The 26235-nt window shown below is 38.2% G+C and overlaps 1 protein-coding gene across 8 annotated transcripts in view; it reads right to left on the reverse strand.

Moving 5' to 3' along the window:
• Window positions 1-513: 513 nt before the first annotated feature.
• The window catches only part of LOC106084312 (uncharacterized), a 72431-nt gene continuing 46709 nt past the window's right edge, over window positions 514-26235 (reverse strand). For all 8 annotated transcript variants that reach the window (XM_013247898.2, XM_059368367.1, XM_059368366.1 and 5 more), the window contains 6 exons: window positions 13933-15886; window positions 7335-7510; window positions 6926-7048; window positions 6111-6867; window positions 4748-6042; window positions 514-4685 (listed from right to left, as the gene is read on the reverse strand). In XM_013247898.2, the coding sequence (XP_013103352.2) occupies window positions 1740-4685; window positions 4748-6042; window positions 6111-6867; window positions 6926-7048; window positions 7335-7508 (5295 nt within the window). In that variant the 5' untranslated portion in view covers window positions 7509-7510; window positions 13933-15886 and the 3' untranslated portion in view covers window positions 514-1739. The remainder of the gene's footprint in view (window positions 4686-4747; window positions 6043-6110; window positions 6868-6925; window positions 7049-7334; window positions 7511-13932; window positions 15887-26235) is intronic.

Below are 26235 nucleotides of genomic sequence, written 5' to 3' on the forward strand. Positions count from 1 at the left end.
GGTGGCAGCCCTTGCCGATGAAAAACTTCATCGGGTCAATCCGGTACGTACAACCGGCGGCTAATGCGCTTCACTACTATTGGTGGTTGGTTGGGTTATAATAGCGCAAGAAGTTGGCAACACTGAAAAGGCGATTTATAAATTTAATAACGGCACACATTCACATTCATATGTTCATATATTCTAAATCTCTCTATTGTGAATTATGTAGTTCATTATTGAAACAGAACTTTTTTTAAATTTAAGAGAGCAAATGTTTAAAGCGGTTATGATTTATAAAAAATGTAATATGAAAATTTGTGCAAAAGTGGTATAACATCCATTAAATACGAGATGAAAGTTCATTCGACACCAAAGCACTCTCGATCACAAATGCGGTAATTCGGCCCCTGTACCATGACCTATAGAAATCATACAAAAAATATTTAAATATGAAAGTTCTCCCACTCTGCTGTTGAAAACTAAAAAGCAAACAAATACAAAAACATTCAAAAATAACTAAACGTATGTGAATTTAATTTTGATTTTTTTATGATTTTTTTTTTATTAATCCTTTATTTTACTTCAGGATGATGATGTTTTCTTTGTTTGAGTTTTGCTGTTGTGTAGGTGTGAGTGTGTTTAGGTGAAATTGCTTTTTTTGGGGGGGTTCCGTTTTTTTCAAAAAATTTCAAACTTTACACATGATATTTTTTATTTTGCTTTTGTTTGTTTCCTTTTCTTTTATTGTTGTGAAAATTGTGAACAAAACATTTAGTTTTTCTTTGCAAAATTTCCATTTCAGTTATCTTAACAACAAAAATTATTTAAAAAAAAAATTTTTTTCAACCTAACATGTTTTTTTTTTGAGTTTTTTTTTCTTTTCAAGGGACAATAGAGTGGTTTTTGGAGGAGGGGGAAAATAGAGAAAACAAATTTTATAAATCTGTTATAAATTACGAAATTACAAGAAAATAAGCCGCATATAATAATAGTATATGTATGGTACATCAAATAATAATAGTAGGTATATGTATATGGGTATGTTGTAAGAGATAAAAAAGAGTAAATATTTCTTCTTTAGAACAACAAAAAAGAAAAAGTTACTATTTACTGTGAATTTTTTTATACAGAGAAAATTTATAACATTAAACAAAAAAAAAGAAAAACAAAACAGATTAGAAAAGTTTCAATATACATGTTTGTGTGGGGAGGGGGATGCTTGTAAGAGAGTGTTATGAAAAACCTAAAGTATTGTTTTTTTTGTAGCTTTTTTTTAGAAAAATATTTATGAGCTGAACATTTGAAGTAAAATTTTCTGTTTTTCTATGTTGATTTTGAAGGGAGCTGGGGCGCTGAGGGCGGGGTGGGGATTTTTACATTGTTCACAAGTACATTGTACTCCACAATTGTTATTTTTTTGGCTTTTTTGAATTTTTTAAAATTTTTTAAGAGTTTATAACAAGCGGCTATTGTAGAGAGGGGGCTCTTATAGTAGAAAGTTTTAGTAGGAATATAAAACATGATTTGGATTTGGATTCTTTGCTCAAAAATTGACCTCCCTACAACATGCCAATTTAAGGGCTTGGCTTATGGCATCATATTGGATTCTGAGTTTGGCTGCCCCCTCTCTCTCTTTTTTTCTATTTCTCTTTCCATAGGCCGCTTAAGTTTGTAGCTTTTGTTTCTCTTTTGGGGACTTTGGGAGTTTCAGAATATGGTTTGCATTTACATTTGCATTTTTTTTTTTGTATTATTGTTTAGCGTGTTAGGGGTCGTGTCATCATTACATGTTTCAGTATAGAAGCATTTTTATCGATAAGACAAGAAAAGGTATTACCAAATGTATTATCCTCCAACATGATGCCTTCATCGTTAGTATCTTCGTAAGTGTTTGAGGTGGTCGTTGTGGTGTTGGTGGTTGCCATAATGCCTCCGCCGCTGCCGCCGCCAACGTTGGATTTGTTTGCAGCGGCAGCCAAAAGCATCATGGCTGCCGCAGCGGAATCCATGGAGGCCTGGGTGCCATTCGTAGTGGTGGTCCAATATTTGCAGGTGATAATTGTTTGCTTGGGCTCAAGAGATAGTGCTAGCTCCTCTTCGTTTGTCTTTTTGTAGCGATTTAAATCGGTTATGTTGACATTATTGTTGTTGTTATTGCTGCTGATTTGATTAGAATTGTGACTGGCACTGCTGCTGTTGTTGTTATTGTTGTTATTGTTGCTATTGCTGTGGCCAAACTGAAAATTTTGCTCTTGCTGCGACTGCACTTGCTGCTGGTTTTGATGATGATAGAAATTTTGCGAAGCCGAATGACGCCTCTTGCGATTTGCCGCCAATTTTAACTTGGCCGCCGAACTATTCAGAAAATGTTGCACCCTTTTGTATGTCACGGCGGCACTATTGCTGTTGCTATTGCTACTTGAAGAAACTGTGGGTGGTGTATGTGTGGCATTATTTTGTAGATTTTTTAAATTCTTTTGCTCTACAATATTCCGATTATCCTCCAGGTTTTCCTCACTTTGGGCCAATTTATGCTCTGCTTTTGCAGCATTTGGGGAAGAAGTTGTGTCAGCGCTGGGCATCGTATCCCTTTGCCATATCTTGGCCAGATTTTCATGTTCCCAATTTAAATTATCCACATACAAGTCCTCTTCGTTGAGGGAACCTCCTACTTGGCGCAATAGTTTCATGGGTTTCATACAGACAAGTTTTCGTTCGGCCTCAGTGTTGTTCTGGTCAATCGGTTCATGTTGCCAAATGTTGCTTAAGTTGGCATGGCCATCGGCAGTGTCTGCTCTGCCACTGCCACCAAAATGCCATGAACTTGAATTGTCTACAGCATCATCGTCCATATTCATGGCCCAGTCAGCCACAGGCAATTTCTCTGGTGTCTCCGTCTCCGGCTTTTCTTCGAATTTTGCCTTGAAGAGCTTTGCCGTTTTTCCCTCGGGCCTAAGTAAATCCTCTATCAACTGGTTAACCTTCAACAACATTGAGGCCTGTGCTTGATCTACAACAGCAGCAGCTGATGCTTCATTCGGCTGCTGCTGCTGCTGCTTATGATGATGATGTTCCCTTTCATTGTCTATATTCTTCAAAATTTCACTATTCCTATCGCCCTCCACTTCATGGGCCATAACCGTATCTGCTACCGAATCGGCTTCACCTATATACAGATCTTGCATATAACGCAAATCACTCATTATTTCATCGGCTTCCCGTTGCAATTCATCTCGCAGCAGACGATTCGCTGGCAAAGACTTGCCGTAATCACAACTATTGCATACAGCACACATGCCCCACAGGGTATGCGAGGAGTTATCCATGGAGTTGTCATCCGTTCTCTCCAGATCGGAGCGCTGAAAAGCACTGGCTGGCAAACGGCGTTGATGGCATTGCTTTTCCACCTCTTGCATGGACCAAAATTGGCTCAATTGTTCGGCAGAGGCTGTGGCTCTGCAAAAATCTACTTCATCACAGAGCGAGACATCCTGCACCCAGGACTGAGTGCAATCGTTGCGAGTGGCGGGTATCCAAGCGAGGGAACTATGACCTGCATTCAGACCCTGTTCAGCTGCCGCTTTGGCTGCGGCAGCCACGGCTTTGGTAACGGCCGCCATAATGGCTTCATTGTTGGCCTGTCGGCTCAGAGTCAACGAGGTATGGGAAAACATAGGCACTTCCACCATGCTCTCAATGGGTGGCAGCTGATCGTTGGCCATTTTGGCGGCGGCTAATTGAAAGTCGATTTCCTCCGTTTGACAAGCTATCTCTCCCGATCGCCTAAGGCGAAACTTCAGCACAAACATTTCCCTGCACTCCGGTTTTTCTTTGGCAACATGTACGCGGCCATCAGTGATCTGAGACGAAGCGGTGGCCGAGAAATTCATCAAATTCGTATTGGCCACCTCCTCGTCGGCCAAATAGATGTCGTTGCGAGTATATTCCAAATATTCATTGGAATCATAGCACAAAAATCCGCTGGCACTGCGTTCAAAGTCCACCGAATCAAGAGCACTGCTAATATTGAAAGTGTGACCATCCACATAGGTCTCGATGGGATTAAAATGTGTGCGCTCCGAAGTCAAAAGGTTCTCCTCTTCACCCCCACGAAAGTAGTCATTGGAGAGGTGAGCAGCAGCAGCAGCAGCAGCATTGGCACTTTGAAGCTGCAAGGGCTTACTTTGGGGTTGAATGAGGCCGCATTGTTTAACGCGAGAATAGGCTATGAAACCACTGGTGGCAGAGCAGTGATTGGGCAATGTGACCGAAGTTTCCATAGCCCCAGTTTCCAGCGGCTCATTTTCTTCAGTTATGCTATCGCAAACATCGCTGCCATACATTTCGGTCAGGGACATGGGATTGGAGGCGCACCAAGACTTGAGGTCAGGTTGTGAGTTTTCCCCAAAGGCCGGGGCTTCCCAGGTGGCACCTGTTACTGTGCCCGCAGCAGAATTAAAACTAACAATTTTGCCATCATTTTTGTTTAGGCTCTCCAAGTCGGTATGGGCTGCTGCCATGTGAGAGCGCAAATTATTATAAGCTGGCCCGGCATTGATTCCTTCCGACCACTTCAAACTACTGTAAGGAGGAAATTCCAATTTAGCACCACCTCCTGATTCCAAGTTACCTACGGCTTCTTTAGCCTTATTATAGCCACGATTTCCACCATTATCTCCTTCAGTCATTCCCATGTGAGCCATCTGGAAAAAGACAAACAAAATTCAATAGAAATTCGCTTTTTTCTACCCCCACCACTACCTACCTTTTCGTTTTTATTTTTCCCCACATCCAATTGACTTAATTTCTTATTCGAGTGCCACACTTTGTAGAGGAAGCTTTCATCCGTCTCTGCGGCAGCGGCAGCACCAACAGCATCAACACAATCACCCGATGAGGACCAAATGGAATTCTGCAAGAATACACTTATCGAGGGTGTGTGGGCACCCATGGAAGCACCAGCTTCATTTACGCGACGCATTGCACCCACAGACTTGTCGAAATCATCCAAATTACTGGGCATTGAGAAGTAATCACTTGAATTTGCAATATCGGCGCCAGCGCCAGAACTAGCGCTACTATCATCTAAACGTGTTGTCGTTGTCGGCATCGTCATGGACGATGCGGTTGAAGTGGTGTTGGAGAATTTCGTCATCTGGTCGTAGTGATGTTGATTGTAGTTGGACCAGAAGTTCCACAAATCCTGTTTGAATGGAGCCAAAGCATTTAGCGAGGTGGTGGCATAAAAAGCCGAAGAAATTCCAATTGTGTTGGCTTTGGCAGCAGCAGCAGCAGCGGCAACACCACTCTCAACCTGACCGTAAGCACTAGAGTTGGCTGTCGAGTTGTTTGTCATAGGCGGCTCTGCATCTTTCCACAAAGCCTCAACGCTGCTGTTGAATTTGGCCTTGAAATTGGCAAAATCTAAATTGTCCACCGAGTCCGAGGTCTCTTCAAAAATGTCATTCTCTTCTATGGGGTTGCAAATCACCAGAGGTTTCTGCAATTTACCCTCACGCTGATACAAACGTCGAGCATTGCCATTGCCGCCACCAACACCACTGGCCGTCAGCTCTTCTATGGAAGCCAAAGTGTTCTCATCATCATAGTCCTCATCAACATAATCAACACCGTCCTCCAACACTTCATAGTTAGCGCGTTCATCGTCCTCACCACAACAAAAAGTTAGATCTATGTAGCGCTTCATCAAAGGTCGTTCTATACCGCCAAGCAATTCATCATCCTTGGGCATTTCATTAAGCATCTTATATTCGTTACGCATCTCTTGATCCAAGCTATCGGAGTTGCTGCGACTGCGTTTAGTGGCTCCCTTTTGGCGGGCCAAAAACTCCTTAATCAGATCCGGCCCCATTTCCCAGCACCCTTTGAAATCAGTGTCCCAAGCTGGGGTAGTGTTGCGATAATTTTGGTGTTGACTATAGAATTTACCACCACCGCCACCAGCCGTTGCCACACTGGCTGAGCCACACGTATTAGAATTGCTGCCACCAGCTGGGGCTTTATTGCGTATACTCTGGATGGGCTTACCCTTGCACAAAGCTAAAAAATAAGAACACTGCAAGTTAAAAAGCAAACAATTTGTGATAGAGGGGAGAGGCGTAAGATACCTTGATTACGGCGACGTTTAGATTTCTTTTTTGCACTTGCCGCTGCTCCTTGAACTTCGCCACCAATGGCATCCACTGCCACCACACTGCCACTACTAATATCTCCTGCGCCAACCTCTGGCCTTATTTTATGTGTTTGAAAACCCTCCACAGGATCGACAACACCTCCACCACTAGCCGCCTTCAATCTCTTTTCAATGCCTTTCTCGCATGCGCTACGGCTTTCGGCGTATAAATTACCGCTACTGGAGTCTATGGATTTGTGGACACGAACAGTGTCACCAATAATTGAAGAAGAAGCACGTCCCACAACTGGCCAAGTTAAAGATTTTGCATTACGACGCCATATGCGGAAGGAATCTTCCATTTCCTTCGACAATGCAGGAAAGGCACGGAAATAGCGTTTCTTGGGATCGTTGTCGCTGTCGTTTAAAACATTTTCATTACTTGGTGGCACTAGACGACGAGAGTGTATGGCAATCGAAGCGGCAACCTGCGAAGACGACGCGGGCAAAATATGCTGTTGGCAAAAATGATGCTGTTGATCAAAACCAATCACTGAGGACTGCTGCTGCTGCTTTGGGTCCTGCTCTTGCGTTAATTGATGGCTATTGCCCTCACTGGTCGTTGGTAGTGATTCAATGTTCAAATTGGTGTCGATTAGAAAGCGTTCCTCATCATTAAGTTCTTGACTACGTTTCTCAATATCCTTTAATTTTTCACACAGTTCATCGACTAGTCTTTCAATAGCAGCGGTCTGAGACACAACACAAAAAAGATTAAGCCAGGAGGAGGTTAGCAACTTTCCCACTTACCTCTTGTTCGGTCGACACAATCTCCCTTAAACACTGAACAGCATTTAATTTTTTTAGAGTCTCCGTATCGGAGGGTAAATGAAAACGTTTGCTATGCCCACCTTTGTAATTAGCGATAAATGCCTATCGAGGGAGAGAGAGAGGGATACCAAAAGAGAAAGAAAAAAAACATATGTTAATAATTTAAATTCATTTTTAAGATTGTTGGCTTTTAAGGATATTTAATTGTTGTTAGCCGCTGATCTCACCACTGTGCGCCCATACATAAGTGAGTGTTTCATGTACCCAACGCCAGTGATGGACCTTTCACTTGCTTCACTCTTTTGCTTAACTCTTTCGCAATTAAATATCTTTAGAGATGTATTTAAAATATACTAAAATTGCATGGAACTTCTGAAATTTGAATTACTTCCAAGTTGCTGAATTCAATTGGATCGTTTACTTGAACTGACGATTGTAAGAGAGATAGTAGAAGTCTTGTATAGATCTGGGGTGATTCGACGCCTAATTGCTCCAAACGTGATACTAACCAATCAGAGATGGCGTTCACGGCACGAGGCGATACTAGTTGAGGATACTTCATACCTGTCATTTTGTTTTCATTTCATTTGCAATATAATGAAAAAAAAAAAGAAATGTGAAAAAGACACAAATAAGCATTCAAAATTCGTTTATACATTTATCTTTGATTTTCAAAGAGGATCTCTTAAAAGTCAGTACGAGGAGTGTAGGGGGAGTAGTAGTAATAAAGTGTGATATGCTGTTGAAGATGTTGCAGGATATGGAAAATTTTGAAAATAAAAAAATGTTGAGCAACGGTTTATAAAAGCGATAAGATATAAATACGTAAAAATGCGACACTAGCTTTCCTGAAACTGCATTGGTAATGTCCAGTATTATTACATTGCAATCAAAATGCAATTTTGCCCATGAACCCGTACCAATTTTTTTTAAATGGCAGAGTACCTCACAAAAGTCAAAAACATTGTGTTCAAAAACAACATGTTCTGATCAGAATTCAAGCCCAGGCGTTCATGGTCATAGACGGACATGCTAACCTCTGAGATACGGCGGCCTCTATTACAATAATTACAACATAATCCCATAGTGTATAGTGGACTTGTATTTCCTTTAACGCTATGTTGTCATATCGTCTATTGTGATTGCAAATACGTTATTTATTTAAAACTCGAAATATTGGCCCGAGAGACGATATATGGTGAAAATTTGGCCTGCAAGTAACAATGTAGACGATAGTGTTTTCAATTAAGATTGGACAGGTGACTCTAACAAGATAATTTGTACGCCAGTCTTATATCCTTGGCTGTTGTTGAGAAAGCTCTATTGTGAATTATTGTCCAGCTGTTCTTTAGATTGTGACTATTGCCTACCACAAATAAATAAATGCGATTAAAAGGCTAAATTTATAATGATATAAGAAAAAAAGTGTCTAAATGAAAAGAGAAACATGAATAAGAAGTCCATTTTTTGAATTCAAGCCTAAGAGCCTCGAACCGCCAATGAAATGCAATTTGTCCACGAACAATCCACTAAGGCTTCCGATTCAAGTTTTAAGTACAATGATAAGGAACTTTCTTTTTTTAGACGAGTGCAAACGGCTTGCTGCAAAGCATCACCTCTTTGGGAACGTGGAACGCAAAACCATTACTTATTTAAAACTCGAAATATTGGCCCGAGTGTTGATATGTGGTGAGAATTTGGCTTGCAAGTAGCAATGTAGACGAGGGTGTGTTCAATTAAGATTGGACAAGTACTCTCACAAGATAATTTGTACGCCAGTCTTATACTTTGGCTGTTGTTGAGAAAGCTCTATTGTGAATTATTGTCCAGCTGTTCTTTATATTTTGACTATTGCCCACAACAAATAAATAAATATGGTTAAAAGGCTGAATATATAATGATTTAAGAAAAAAATGTCTAAATGAAAAGAGAAACATGAATAAGAAGTCCGTTTGAGTTCAAGCCTAAGGGCCTCGAACCTCCAATGCAATGCAATTTGCAAATTTGTCCACACACATTCCACTAAGGAACAAGGGGCAAACTTTTTCCATATCAATGATAAGGAACTTTCTTTTTATAGACGAGTCCGAACGGGGTGCTGCATAGCGACACCTCTTTGGGAATGTTTCCCATATCAATGAGTGCTGTCCGAATCAAGTTTTAAGCTCAATGAAAAGGAACTTCCTTTGGGAAGAGTTTTTACATGGCATGTATCGATGAGTGCTGTCCGAATCAAGTTTTAAGCTCAATGATAAGGAACTTCCTTTGGGAAGAATTTTTACATGGCATGTACCTCATAAATGTCGTCAGCATTAGGAGGGGATAACCAACGCTGTCAATCTTATGGCAACCGGTTGAACGTACCGGATTGATCCGATGGAATACTTCATCGCCAAGGGCTGCCGGCTCAGCGCTCAAAACACAACTGCTACAACAACAACAACATCATAACTAACGATAATGTGGAGGAAGCGATCCTCCTCAAACCCCTAAAGGTGAGTGAGCTCGTTCCGGTCCAAAAGTCCGATGGATGCGGTAACGTGATTTTCATTGGTTATTTAAAGGTGCCAAAAAAAACTCTCTTTATCATATCGAGCAAGAGCCGGTGCCACCCGCCCTCTCACTTAGACTCCCCACTCGATACCGCTGATTGTCCGGGACTGGAATTACAATAACTCCGCATGAAGCATTCCACTACACGCAACCAGTGGACGCGATAGCAATAACTCCGTAATTTGGAGTTCCTATACCAAAGGTATATAGAACAGGGGCCTAATCACCGTATTCGTTTTTGCTTCGAACTAATTATCGATACGAAAACATATTTGGATGATCAAGACATTCAATCGAAATTTGCTACAATTTTGTACAGCGTTGCCAGTATCAAAAAGCAAATTAATATTAAAAAAAATAGGAAAATTTAGTCGGCGGCAGTAAATAAAAACAAATGTGAGTTTGTTTTGTTTAATTACTTACTTTTGATTGTGCTGTAGTTGGTGGGTTTTTCTCTTAGGAAAATAGAAACGACGATTTATGGTCGAATGGGAGTAAATTTCTTGCAGGAATTCAATATATGTATATGCATGTGGTTGATTTTGGAAATGTGTGGAGAGGGCAAAAAGCAAATGATTTTATGTGCAAAAAGTTTTCTGCCTAACAATATCATAAATAAAATCTTTTCACCGCTAGAAGCTTTCGAAAAAAAGTAGCAAGTTGGAAGTGGTGAAATAGTGGGAGCAATACAATGACTTCGAAAAAGAATCTAAAGTCCAGCATCCAGTTGGTTCATGTCTGATATTGTATATCCACCTAAGTACCGGTATCTGTTAGACACGAAAGCCGGGCAATGACAAAGGAAATGCTCCAATGTCTCATTATCTTCCCCGCATGCCCTACACATGCTAACACTTGACGCACTGATTTCACATAAGTGAGCTCGTAGCTCATTAAGTTGGCCATAATTGATTGTTGCTAATTAGTTCATGACAATGTTGGCAAAAATAGTTACTAAATCATTTTCATCGTACACAAAGAAAAGAACACAACTAAAATTTTCCGCTTTTGGATTCTTATTGCGCAAATAAATGCATAAAGAATCAAAAGAAATCCTTCTCGATGACAATAGAGCAATGAAATATAATTTCGAACAAACGAAACTCGATATCGACTCGCATGACTGGAGAAATGTACAATTCGAATGAAAAATCTCGAAATCGAATGCCGTGATTAGGTCCAAGTTAAATTTTTTTTCGATTGTCCACATATACTGCATATTTGCGTTGATTTGTCCTTGCATTGCGATAGTCAAAATTATAACAGCAGTTAAACCATGTTGTTGTAGTTGTTGTAGCCACATTGGTATGTGGAGTTAGCGATTCTCGTTAAGCTCCATACGTGAGCAAGCTCGTTCCGATCGCTGCGAGAACTTTAAGGCCACTGCGCCAATAACTCGCCTGATCGTATTGAGTATCACGCAGGCACTGAATAGTTAAACAAGATCCAATACCCCGCCCTCCCACTGAGACCCTCGATACTGATGATTGTCCGTGACAGCAAATGCAGCTACTCCATACCCAAAGCATGCCACTATTCGCAACCTGTGGACGCGCCCGGTACCTCCCAGCTGAGTTTCTCGTGAAGACGGTGAACAGCGCACAAATTGGAGATCGGAGTTCCATCCCGTGTGCAGATCATAGCCATCTCGTGCCGGACAGTTAAACCATAATTCACAATAGATAATAATTCATAATTAATCTGTTAAATATATTTCAAATTTCACAACAAATAAAGAAGTGCTCATAGCCATCTCGCGTCGGACAGTCAAACAATAATTCACAGTAAATAATAATTCACAATTCAACAGTCGTATATAACACAGCAAATAAAGAAGTCAAACAAAAAGAGAAACAGAACACATCTAGGGTTCAACTTTATGCTTCCATTTCTAGATTGTCTGAATTATGATTGTTTGGCCTAATACATCCTACATTTATGCTAGAAGGTAAGTTGTAACAGTACTAGTGCTTCTGAGTGGCCTTGACGACCAGACAAGGATAAGTCGAGTTTCGTAAAATCCCTGATGGAAAGCAGACACATGTTCGATGCATTAGCATCACTTCCTACTGGTAAGTATTGAAGTCGACATACACACTCATTGAGGAACAGTATCCCAGTACCTTGTAACTGTAATTGTATGAACTTTGTTCGGAGCTTATGTGCATGCCTGATAATCTGGAGTATGATTGTCCGTGACAGCAAATGGAGCTACTCCATACCCAAAGCATGCCACTATTCGCAACCTGTGGACGCGCCCAGTAGCTTTTAGCTGAGTTTCTCGTGAAGACAGCACACAAATTGGAGATCGGAGTTCCATCCCGTGTGCAGATCATAGCCATCTCGTGCCGAACAGTTAAACCATAATTCACAATAGATAATAATTCATAATTAAACAGTTAAATATATTTAAAATTTCACAACAAATAACGAAGTGCTCATAGCCATCTCGCGTCGGACAGTCAAACAATAATTCACAATAGATAATAATTCACAATTCAACAGTTATACATGTAACACAGCAAATAAAGAAGTCAAACAAAAAGAGAAACTGAACACATATAGGGTTCATGCTTCCCTTTCTAGATTGTCTGAATTATGACTGTTCGGCCTAATTTATCCTACATTTATGCTAGAAGGTAAGTTACTACAGTACTATATTTCTGAGTGACCTTGGTGACCAGATAAGGATAGGTTCAGTTTCGTAAAATCCCTGATGGCAAGCGGACACATGTTCGACGCATTAGCATCACATCCTACAGGTAAGTATTGAAGCCGACATACACACTCATTGAGAAACTGTATCCCAGTACCATGTTGCTGTAATTGCATGAACTTTGTTCGGAGCATCGTGACAGCAAATGCAACTACTCCATACCTAAAGCATCCCACTATCCACAACCTGTGGACGCGCCCGGTAGCTTTCAGCTGAGTTTCTCGTGAAGACGGTGAACACCACACAAATCGGAGATCAGAGTTCCATCCCGTGTGCTGATCGTAGCCATCTCGTGCCGGATAGTTAAACCATAATTCACAATAGATAATAATTCACAATACAACAGTTAAATATATTTCAAATTTCACAACAAATAAAGAAGTGCTCATAGCCATCTCGCGTCGGACAGTCAAACAATAATTCACAATAGATAATAATTCACAATTCAACAGTTATATATAACACAGCAAAAAAAGAAGTTTAACAAAAAGAACAGAACACATCTAGGGTTAAACTTCATGCTTCCATTTCTAGATTGTCTGAATTATGAGTGTTCGGCCTATTTATCCTTCATTTATGCTAGAAGTAAGGTTTTTGAGTGGCCCTGGCGACCAGACAATATCCTTGTAGTATCGGTTGGGTATCGTAAAATCCTTGATAGCAAGCGAACACATGTTCAACGCATTAGCACCACTTCCTACTGGTAAGTATTGACGCCGCCATACACACTCATTGAGAAACAGTATCCCAATATCTTGTTACTGTAATTGCATGAACTTTGTTCAGAGCTTCTGTGCAGCCTGATAATCTGGAGTACCTTAGACCGCTCAAGGTTATGAAAATTCAATCTGACATCTCTGGGAGGCAAATGCCAATACACAAGATGATGATAGCGAACATTTAATCTTCGCAAAAAACATCAGGTCATCTAGACCATTGCCGTATAAAGATATATTTATGACACTAGTAGACAGGCGCAGTAGGAATTTTTATGAAAAAACATTGCGACGTCGGTCGGTATAACCCATTCAAAGTCAAATTAATTTTCAAAAATTACTTATCGCTTTTATAACGTTGATTCATCAGCACGAAACAAAAAGTAACTACTTTACCAGGCAAGAAAAAACGAAAACAATGTTTTACGAGACAAACAAAAAACAAGTATCAAATATTATATAAACTTTTGAAATAGCGCAAAGACAAATATTAGAATTTTTTTAAATACAAACATTTAAAGGTCCTTTGCAAAATGTTACACAAAGAAGGTAAACTACCGAGGACATCTGAAATGCAACACAAAACAGAACATCAAACTCGAATATACCCAAGATAACAAAAAAAAAACTCTCAAACAATGGCCAAATATCATTAAAAACAAATCAGTGCATCAAGTTACGATAAACAACAAGAGGATTGTTTTTTTCTCTCTATAGAAATTTTAGTGTAACAATTTTGTTCTAAATTTTGCTTTAATAAGAGAAATTTCGAAATTAGAAAAGCAAAATTTCAATTGTGTTTTTGATTTTGGAAGAATGTTTCGCAAACAACAAATGGCAAATAGGACCTTAAGTGTTTTGTTAATCTACAAAGGATACAAGAGATTTATGAAAAAGGTGGGTGGTAGGTTGGTAAGGAAAGGCAAGGAAGGGGAATGCTAAAGGACCAAGTTACTGTAGAGGAGGAAGTAGGGTGCTTAGCTTAGCCTGCAACAACATACCTGTTCTTTTGACAAGAATTTTGCTGAAATTGCTGTATTGGATTATCCTGCTTTTCTCTGCCAAGTAGTGAGGGTGATGTTGGTATGCCAACAAATTGTCCAAGTCCTTGTGAATACAACAAAATCATATGATCTCTGTAGCTGAAGGGTCTAAAAATGATTTTGTCCACAATGGGCTGACAGACAGACTGACTGATTGACTTTTTTGAAACTGCACAGCTAGATAATCTTCGTTGGCTGCTTCTTGAGACTGCAAGCTTCTATACTTTACTACCCGAATAATTTTAATGGGATGTAGAGAAATGCGGCCTTCGATTTTCTCACTTACTTGTGCGAGCAAAAAAAAATATACAATTACTTGTGAACCAGTGATGGTTTTACTCGTGTAGGGGAAGGGGTGTTTTAAAGGTGATATAATTTTTTGTTGTTTTGGCTTTTTGGTTGAGTTAAAGGTGACTTCTCGTTTTTTTTGTTTTGCCTATATTTTAATTATTATTATTGATTAACGCTTTTTTGTTGTTGCTGTAAGGATTTTCTTCTAAAATCTTGCGTATCAGAATGATGTTCTTCTTAATTGTTGTTGTTGTTGGATTTTGGATTGGATTTTGGCGTTCTTTGTTTTTTGTTTTCTTTCGATTGATTTATTGTTGATCGTCATATGTTGTGGTGTGAGCAAAGTTTGCAGCAACACTGTGAGTAGCTATTGCAACACTTGGTGGCAGCAAGTGGGCCTTGTATGCTTGGCAAACAGTATCAACAACAGCAGCAGCGACAGTCCTTTCAGCTGAAACAACAGCAGCGGCGGCGGCAGAGGCAGCAACGGAGTACAAAGCAGCTTCCCAAAACGTTTCCATGTTCAGCGAATCATTTTTCCCAATATATTCTAGTTTATGCGGCAACATTTTTTCTCACATACATATAATGACAAACTGTTGCTGTTTGTGTATATAAGCCGCCCTTTAGCAATCTGTGTTCGTCGTTTATTCCTTGGTTCAAGTTGTGGGATTTCCCCTTTTGGTTAAGCCTATCTGCTTGCACCGCCTTTTAGAATAAACTGGAGGCTAAATTGACTGGTTGTATGACTGCTTGCTGCTTCTTCGCTAGGAAAAAAATATCCAAACCAAAATTGTGGTAACACAAAATTAAAAAATTCAACCGAAAACTTTAAGGAAACAACAACAACATCTAACGTTATGTGCTTATGGCCTGGATGTGTATCTTGACCACGAGCATTGCTGGTGTGTCCTCAACAGAAACTTATTCCCAGCACAATTAATAAAGCCACGACTTTTATGATGTAGTAGCAGTAGTGGTGACGGAGGATGCTGCTTGTTGGTGCAATGGCCTCAGCTAGACAGAAAAATTGTTGACAAAATCTCTGGTTTCACTTCAGAAATCAATTAATTAACTAGGCGGGGGGGGAGATAAACTTGTTGGCTATTAAAACACCATTAAGTGTTATTCTATTCCTCTGGCTTGGGTGAGCTGGTCTAGCTTTGTCTGGATTCTTGTTGTTATGTAGGTGAAAACTTAATACAATGTTGCAATCGAATTTATCTTTATGTTGTTGTTGTTGTTGTTGTCTGCGTTTTCAGTTGTTGCTGTGCTATGTTTGTTTTTCTAGAATGGTGTGGTGGTATTGTTGCTGTTGTGGTTGTTCTTGTGTGATTTTTGCATTGTTTGCAATGCAAATTTTTGCTGTTGGTGTTTTCTTTTAATTTTTTAATTAACCATTTTGCTCGTTTTTCTTGTTTTTGTTGGCTCTTAATTTAAAAATTAAGATTTGATTTTCTTTGCGTTTATTTTCTAGCCCCAAATTGTTTGTGGATTTTGCTTTTGTTGTTGTTGTTGTCCTCTCATATATCTATGGCTTGTCTTTCATTCAGTATTTGACAAACTGAATCCTCCAAGTTAAAGTTCCACTTTTGCTTTGAGTTTTAATTCTTTTAGATTTCTGCAAATCAAGAAGAAGAAGAGAAATGAAATTATTATTATTAAAAAGATGAATTGTAAAAATAATAAGCAGAATAACTGCAATGAAAATCACTTGCTGATATCATCTCCGCCATCAGCCAAGTTTAGTTGTTGATAATGACATTTGATGAATAAGTGCGGTGGTGTGTGTGTTTGTGTTGAGTTCTATTCTAAACCTTAACCACATACAATCTTATCAGGGATATGCATATACATACATATTTCAGCTGATGGGTAGTGTAAAGAAGGAAATTCTAGAATCCAAAATGTAAAGCTGCCCTATTTTTGAAATCAAAGCCTCATGTTATTGTAGGGTTGCCAAAGCAAAGTAAACTCAACACTTTAAGGGGAAGGAAATACAAGTACTAATACAATACTAGCACAATGCATTATCCAATGTAGGAAAACGTTGCACCATCAAGTTTACTTGAATGACAGTTTGGCGCACTGAAAAGCCACACTGAGCAGAAAGCTGAAAAAGTTAAAAAAAAGTCGAGTCCCTAGTGGAGAGAGGAAGAAAAAGTGTAAGAGTGTCATTCCCCCATCGACCGTAAAGACCTCCCCGCCTCTTGACCCAAAACGAGCAATGCCAGAGATTGCTACCACGTCCTACTTTTTTTCGATCATCCTCTGGTAGGAGTAGAAGCACACAGTGTCTTATAGCAATTTTCGTCAATATTCCCAGGTATTTAGCCGCCTTCCACAATAGTAGAGTAATACGGCCTAGTTATGGAAGTCCAAGTCCGGTACATTAAATCTTGAAAGTAAAAAGCACCTGCTCATTTTTGGATTTATCCTACAGCTAACAAAGACCCATATTTATGAACAAGGACCCTTAAAAATCCCAACAGAACTAAAAAATTTGAGCAGAAATATTCAATTGCGGAACAGCAGCGGACTTAATGAATATCAATGAGTTGTCCGATTCAAGTTTTAGCTTAATGAATCGGGAACCATCACAAATACCACCAATATTAGTGGAATTATTTTCTGATGTTCTCGCCAGTTTTCGATCCCTGTCATTCTGTCTAGGTGTTCATAGGCGTACAAGATACTTAATATTTATGTAGAACGTTGGGGATTGCAAATGGGCCATATCGGTTCAGATTTGGATATAGCTCCCATATAAATCGATCCCCCGATTTGACTTCTAGAGCCCCTGTAAGCCTCACCTTTTGTCCGATTTGACTGAAATTTTGTGTATAACTTGATATAGCTCGCATATAAACCGATCTCCCGATTTTACTTCTTGAGTTCTTACAAGCCACAATTGTTTTAATTATTTATTTTAATTTTAATTTTTTTCTTATTTTTGTTTAGTTTAATTTTTAATTTGCAAATAAGCATTCCATTAAGGAACGGCGGGAATGTTTCTTTCTTTTTATACCCTCCACCACCATAAGGTGGGGTATACTAATTTCGTCATTCTGTTTGTAACTCCTCGAAATATTCCTCTGAGACCCCATAAAGTATATACATTCATAAAGTATATACATTCTTGATGTCATGTCATTTTAAGTCGATATAGCCATGTCCGTCTGTCCGACCGTCTGTCTGTCGAAAGCATGCTAACTTTCGAAGGAGTAAAACTAGCCGGTTGAAATTTTACACGAATACTTCTTAGTAGTGTAGGTCGGTTGGGATTGTAAATGGGCCATATTGGTCCATGTTTTGATATAGCTGCCCTATAAACCGATCTTGGATTTGGACTTCTTGAGCTTCTAGAGGGCGCAATTCTCATCCGATTTGGCTGAAATTTTGCGCGAAGTGTTTTGTTATGATTTTCAAAAACTGTGTTAAGTGTGGTTCAAATTGGTCAATAACCTGGTATAGCTGCCATATAAGCCCATCTGGGATCTTGACTTCTTGAGCATCTAGAGGTCACAATTATTACCCGATTTGGCTGAAATTTTGTACAACGACTTCTCTCATGACCTTCAACATACGTGTCAATTATGGTTTGAATCGGTCTATAGCCTGATACAGCTCCCATATAGACCAATCTCCCTATTTTATTTCTTGAGGCCCTTAAGAGCGCAATTTTTATTTGAATTGGCTGAAACTTCTACTGTGGTCTCTAACAACGACTTCTACTGTGGTCTCTAACATTCAGTTCAATTATGATCCGAATCGGACGATAACATGTTTTTATACCTCCAATATCATAGCAATTCTTTCCTTTTATCATATTTTTGCCTAAAAAGAGATACTGGGAAAAGAACTCGGCGAATACGATCCATGGTGGAGGGTATATAAGATTCGGCCCGGCCGAATTATTATCCACTTATTACATCATTATCCATTTATTATATTATTATCCATTTATTATCAAATTTATTTATTTTGATTTAGTTTTTTATTTGCAAGTTTGCGGGAATTCTCCTCGCTTTTTTTATTTATTTTTTCTTGTAAAGGGTGATTTTTTTGAGGTTAGGATTTTCATGCATTAGTATTTGACAGATCACGTGGGATTTCAGACATGGTGTCAAAGAGAAAGATGCTCAGTATGCTTTGACATTTCATCATGAATAGACTTACTAACGAGCAACGCTTGCAAATCATTGAATTTTATTACCAAAATCAGTGTTCGGTTCGAAATGTGTTCAAATTTTGACAAATTTTGTTCAGCGATGAGGCTCATTTCTGGTTGAATGGCTACGTAAATAAGCAAAATTGCCGCATTTGGAGTGAAGAGCAACCAGAAGCCGTTCAAGAACTGCCAATGCATCCCGAAAAATGCACTGTTTGGTGTGGTTTGTACGCTGGTGGAATCATTGGACCGTATTTTTTCAAAGATGCTGTTGGACGCAACGTTACGGTGAATGAACACATTTCGAACCGAACACTGATTTTGGTAATAAAATTCAATGATTTGCAAGCGTTGCTCGTTAGTAAGTCTATTCATGATGAAATGTCAAAGCATACGGAGCATCTTTCTCTTTGACACCATGTCTGAAATCCCACGTGATCTGTCAAATACTAATGCATGAAAATCCTAACCTCAAAAAAATCACCCTTTACTACATATTTTATTTTGCGCTATTTTTAATCTTAATTAATTATATTTAATATTATTGCATGTTTTATTTTTATTCTATTCTATTTTAACTTATTTTATTATAAATTATTCAATTATCCATTTATTATCAAAAAATTTTCAAATTTTTTTTCTTATTTCAATCAACTAATGGCAACCCTACACGCAATTTGTGCCATTATTCGGTGTCTATGTCACTGTTATGAAAAGGAAATGCAATTATTCGATTAGATTACCCATTTTTCCTCCCATCTTATCACTAAACTAGTGGAATATAGACCTCTAGGGCAGACATATCGAATATTCAAACTTGATAATAAAAAACACAACACATCTAATCTGGTGAAGCAACGATGGATGCACGAAACTAGAAAAGGGTGTCATGAAAAGAAAAATGAGAAAATACATGAAAGCGAAAATCAGTCCAGTTTATCGGTAAGGTTGCGGCGGCGGGCTCTATAACCACAAAAAATAGCTTAAACAGAAACAACAATCAAATTATCATAACAATTAAATAGAAAAATACAACAACAAAACAAAGAGATTGAATTCTTTACAAAATGATGACTGGCGGTCAAATAAAACAAAAACGATTATTTTTATCACGTATTTAAAAACAAAACACCAAACAAAAAGTACAAAATCATACTACCATTACAGTGAAGAGAGTTTTCTGTGAACGGGCATTACTGTGTAGAGAACCACAATGATGTATGCAATGAGATGGCTATTCCACTGGGAAAAAATAAACAAAAGCTCACTAAAGTATTCGATAGGGTTTTATAACAAAAGTTGAGTGCATTAGAAAATCAATTCATTCAAAAAAGGGGGAGGAAGCAAGTTGTCAAAAAAAATTATTGTTTAAATAAAGATGAACTTTATACAATACGTCAAAAGCCAATATTAAAATATTACAGATAAGTAACTTCTTATCAGTTCCTTAAGGGGTAAGACAAAACTAAATTGGTATTTAATTTCAACAAAAAACCTACATGTTATGCTGACACATTGAAAACTTTGCTTGGATTTTTTCAAATTTATTTTCCTCCAAAACATTGTCATCCACACAACATGTTATGTCCAACACCCATTTAAGATGAATATAAACTAGTAGTCCTTTTGTAAGAGAACTGTTTATGATTCAATTTATAAGCTATACAAAATGAACCAAAGTTTGAGTATTCATAAAAATAAAAGTGATTGTCGAGTGACACCATCAGATTTATTGGCCCTATTACCGTCATCATCATCATCATCGAGTAGCGATTATTTTTTGTAAGAAGAGTGATGTCAGCCCCCCGTGACAAAGTGGTTTTATAATCTAATAAGTATTGTTTTGTTTTGCATGTATACAGTAATAAATACATACGTACTTTTACTCATGGTGGTTTCGATTCTAGAAAAAAAAATCTTACAGCAATGTAACAACATGGTAATGGTATAACATTTTGCAGATGTCGTCCCAATCCTTTCAAAGTGTTGCACTTTTTATACCCACCACCGAAGGATGGTCGTATATTCATTTTATCATTCAGTTTGCAACACATCGAAATATTAGTCTAAGACCTCATTAAGTATATATATTCTTGATCAGCATAAAAATCTAAGACGATCTAGACATGTCCGTCCGTCTGTCTGTTGAAATCTCGCTACAGTCTTGAAAAAAAGAGAGATTAAACTAAAACTTTGCACAGATTCTTTTTTTGTCCACAAGCAAGTTCGAAGATGGGCTATATCGGACTATATCTTGATATAGCCCCATATAGACTGATCTGATATTTATTATCCGATTTTGCTGAAATTTTGGACAGTGACTTGTGTTAGGCCAGTCGACATACCTCTTCAATTTGGCTCAGATCGGTCCAGATTTGAATATAGCTGCCATATAGACCGATCTCTCGATTTAAAGTCTTGGCCCCATAAAAGTCACATTCATAATCCGATTTAGCTGAAATTTGACACAGTGACTTATGTTAGACTTTTCGACATCCGTGTCGTAAAAACACCAATATTTTGTTGTGCAACATTGAATCGGACCATATTTCGATATAGCTGCTATGAGAGTATAAATTATGCATTTTTCACCGGATTATGACGAATGGTGGTTTACGGAACATGAAAATTAAAATATAATGAATTGAGCTCATCTCGAAAGAGAAACAATATCGATGTAAATATCGGTATTAATTTTTTTTTTCATAGAGGACGTCAACATAATAAACATTTCCAAAAATTCAAACAAAATTTACTTTAATGACAGCAGTCAGCTGTTTTAAGCGGGAAGTTTATCTAAATTTAGGCCTTCGCGATAAAATATGATATTCCGTGTACGCCGTAATTTAGGTGTAGGTGCCTATGAAATGATAGCAGCTGTTTTAAAGTGCTGCGAAAACTACTCCCGAACACAAAATTTGTATTTCAGTGCGACATGTCGAAAAAATGCGACAGTTTTTTAGAAAATCTAACTCACCATTAGACAGACAGATCAACATGGGATAGAGTGCAACTAATAAGCCATCTATTTTTTAAAAATTAAATTGTCGAGCTTTGTTTGTTGGTTAGTTTGTTTGTCTGTTCCGTATAGACTCAAAACGGCTGAACCGATTTTCATGAAATTTTCACAGATGGTAGAGTTTGAACCCCCGGCTGAATACCTCACAAATGTCAGCAGCATTGCAAAGGAGCTAACACAGCTTAAAACTGTTTTTGATGTTTTTACCAGGTTTCGAAACCTGTCGTTCAGCGTCATAGGCCGGCGTGCTAATCTCTGCGCCACGGTGACCCACTGAGTTCTTATATACTACATTAAACAAAAGCTAAAACCTAGAGTAGTTACAATAAAAGCGAAAAAATTACGCAAAAATTAATATATGTATATAGTGCTGACCTATTTGAGTTCATTTCACATTAAATTATAATAATTTGAATGATAGTCCTGTTATTGGGTGGGAAGTTTTTCTCCATTAGCGAATTTTTTAGTCAACTGGACTTCTGATACTAACAGAACTAGGGTATCGTGCTTGTATTTTTATGGGGTTTAATAGAAAATTTAATTGTGTTGGCAACACTTTGTTTCATATGGTAATAGGAACCGTTATATTGTATGCAAAAAAAAAAATGTCCACGTGTGGACGGTCCTTCAAACAGTTTGTGAAAGAGTCAACATAAAGTGCTGAAAATTCTAGAATGGATAAGAATAGGTTAAAGTGTCAGTCTGCAATCAGACTTCTCACTTAGATTCAGTTCAATGTGGTACTGCAAAGACACAAGTAAAAGCGTGCTAAGTTCGCTCGGGCCCTCCACCATGGATCACATTTGTCGAGTTCTTTTCCCGATATATCTTATTAGGCAAACAAGGGATAAAAGAAAATAATTGCTATGATAAGAGATATATCAAGTTATGGTCCGATTTGGATCATAATTGAGGTGCATGTTGGAGACCATAGTAGAAGATATTGTGTAAAATTTCAGCCAATTCTTATAAGAATTCCGCTTTTTAGGGGCTCAAGAAGTAAAATAGGATGATCGGTTTATATGAGAGCTGTATCAGGCAATTGACCGATTCAGACCATATTTGACACGTATGTTGAAGGTCATGGGAGAAGCCGTTGTACAAAATTTCAGCCAAATCGGATAATATTTGCGCCCCCTAGAGGCCCAAGAAGTCAAGACCTCAGAACGGTTTACATGGCAGCTATATTAGGTTATGGACCGGTTCGAACCATATTTGGCACAGTTGTTGGAAGTCATAACTATAGTATTAGTGCAAAATTTCAAGCAGCTAGCTTTACTCCTGCGAAAGTTAGCGTGATTTCGACAGACAGACGGATGGACGTACGGAATTGGCTAGATCGACTTTAAATGCCATGACGATCAAGAATATATATACTTTATGGGGTCTTAGACGAATATTTAGAGGAGTTACAATTAGAATGACGAAATTAGTATACCCCCATCCTATGGTGGAGGGTATAAAAAGAAGGAAGAATGTCTTCCCCATTGCGATTACTGTAGGATGAAAAACGTTTTTATTACGGCAACACTGATATCCATAGACCATAGTTGATTTAACCCAGTTTTTTGTTTCTTCATTCGCATTTTGCATTATGTCTTCTTGTCAACAAATAACCAAATCTATAATTTCAAGAAGCCATAATAGTGATTACCGCTATTATGGACAACCATGGTCGTCTTTAAGGCTTGACAATTTCCCAGAAATAGGTTACAGCGCATTCATTCACATAGAAAGACATACATAAATTCGTGTAATAGCAAATAACACATGTACATATCTACAAATATATGTACATAAAGTCATATGTATGATTTTACAAACTACTTATATTATGCCACCGTTATGTCTATAAATCTAAACAACAACAACAAGAAAATATTAACATAATTTTGTGTAGTTTTACAACTGCATTACTCTCATCACTATACAACAAAAGTGTTCATATGTGTGTATGTAAAAGTGTGTTAGTACAAGCGGTATGCTTTGACCAAAACAACGAAATGCAATTCTATGTCTGGCAGAGCCATAACGAACGAAACTATACGAGACAACATCGGCCGGAACAACTGCATTACCAAAACTACTAAATAGTAGTAGGTCGGCCGTAACATGTAATTTAGGTCACTTTGTGCAAAAAAAATTCATAATAACAACAAAAACAAGGCAATGCAATATCATCACCAGCAACACCACCGCTGCGCTGCGCTCATTCATCGAATGCAATGGAGGACAATGGGTAGTCATTTGATTTAACAATTTTAAGGTGACTGCAAGGCACCAACCACAGCGGAGGATGCAAACGGCAAGAAAACTAATCTCTAAGAAATGTGCAATGGTAGTGGTTATCAGTCGGAAACCATTGTTTTAAAGACAAACAAAAACATGAGGATACTATATGACAATGGATTTAAAAAGAAAATCGAAAATCAGCTGCTGATGAATTTTTCTCTGTTGCTTGGTGGGGAAGTAGGAAGAATAACAGTATTTCTAATACAACAACATACAAATAATTGCATTTGGGCAAGGTAGTTACTTAAGCACATGACTTAAAGACACCCGGTGAGAATTAGAGAGTTAAATATCTACATGAGAGAGTAAAATGTTATTAAAAGCTGTCATCAGAGATTTAGAAGAAAAAAATGTCTTTTAAAAAACAAAGAAAATAATGAGCCAACTAGTTTGGCTTAACTTGAGTGTAAATCACAATAAAGCACCGATAAGATTTCCTCCTTAGTTAAGATAAACTTGACGTTTACTCTGGCGTTAGGGCGGAAGCAACACCTAGCACATGTGCAGTTTTCCAATTATGCACATACCACTGTTGCCACTAATAAAACAGCAAAAACAAATCAAATTACTCTACAGCAAACGATATGGCAAATCTCGTATGCATCAAATGACGAAAACAACAACAACATCACTTTTTAACCCCAAAGTGAGTAACACGCGTATGTGTGTCGGAATGCCATCATACACCTACTAATAATAATGAGAGATACTACTACTATTCATTGTACATATATACAATGAGTTGCTTTGGGGCGCATAGAGGGTTTGACAGATACTCGTGTTTAGTTTTTTTCTCCTCCTTTTGCACATTTTTTTTCTTTCGCCTAGGTACACACACATAATTTGCAATTTCCCAATGTTATTGTTGCTGTTGCTGCTTGCACATTGTGTTTGCGCGCCACCACCCCAGTGTGTAAGTATGCATGTTGCATGCTATTAGACAATGCCAATATTTGTATACCTTCACCACATTGCCAACGAAAGGAAAAAAGAAGCGAGTATGTAGTAAGAAGCAGCAGCAGCAAACAAAGAATAATTTGCAATAATTTAAAATGCCATAAGAAAATTGCAAAAATCGGTAAGTGTAAGTCGGTAAGTAATAAGTGAAACTCATTTTCCTTTGCCCATAGATATATGAGAAATGTATGGCAAATGGAGGAAAACAAAAACCAACAACAGAAATGGTACATGGCACATTGCCTCACATCATTGTGGCTTGCTGTTGGGCCAAACTACACGGTACTTGCGAACAACAATAACTATATACGGTAAAATTGATAATTCTCATAAAAAAAACTGAATTCCGTTTGCAAAGTGAATTGTTAAGTAGAAAAATGAATGTGTGATCATAAAGAAGAAAATGAAATGGAAATAGTTGCATAAATGACAAAAGTTGTAAAAATTTAAAAGCAGGATGCAATAAAAAGTAAAACATTGCACAGTTATAACAAATTATATCTCTTAGGAGTGTGTAGTTACCTTTGTAACATATTTTTGCTTATTTTTGACTTTTACTTTTACCAACCATAAGTATGGTGTGTTTAAATGCTTCTAACCCTAATCGGGCAATTGGGGGTATACTAACTTAGTCAATCCGTTTATAATATTATTTCATAGCCACTTTAACTGACATATTGCACCATGACTTTTCTCTTCTATGACTTCATCTTCTCCAACATCTATGGCATGTATGGTCCGAACTTTCGATTTTAGGAGGAACCTACGGGGTCTTGAGGATTTTGCACCTTGTTAACCTATGCCTATGTTACCTAAGTTAAAAATTCTCAAAACCATTTAGGTCCTTCCCGAGTCCAATTTTTGCATATTCGTAATCTACACGACAGTACTTTTCATTTGACACCCACATTGGTTTGATTGGACCAAACCAAGGAGACCGATAGAGTCCTGGGCCAAAGGCTACCGCCTAAAAAAACCGGTTTCTCCTTTTTTGTCTTGGGAGAGCCGCATACCGAAGTGTATACCACTTCGAAATTTTGTTCTCTTTATTGAGACCGCCTCTTCTATCGGTCGGTGCCAGTGAGAGGTTAAACCGGGAATATGATCATACTGACTACACTACAGTGTGATGGGCCAAACTAGACAGCTGTGGGTCACATCATTAACGCATCAGCCTACAGTTTTATAGTTGATGGTGAGGCTTAATTTCCCGGCGCAGAAAGCAGCAGCACTCGCATTCGAGCGTAAAGGTATTTTCGACTCAGATCCTGCCAACACCAAATTCAGGGTACTTAATTTAGAAATCGATATGGTGGTCAACGAGCATCAGCCAAATTCATGGCACTTGAAATACTGAAGTGTTTAAGTACCTTGGCTCTTCGGAGGAAGGGATGCTATTTTGACAAGGTTGCAGTAACTGATCCTTAGAGATGCGCCAGGTCATTCAATCGTCTATTTATTGAGCATCCTTAGAATAATAGGACGAGGAAGAGAATCATTATTTGCATCTGTGGTTTTCGGCTCAGATCCT

Source organism: Stomoxys calcitrans, chromosome 4, assembly GCF_963082655.1.
Source record: "Stomoxys calcitrans chromosome 4, idStoCalc2.1, whole genome shotgun sequence".
Lineage (NCBI taxonomy): Eukaryota > Metazoa > Arthropoda > Insecta > Diptera > Muscidae > Stomoxys > Stomoxys calcitrans.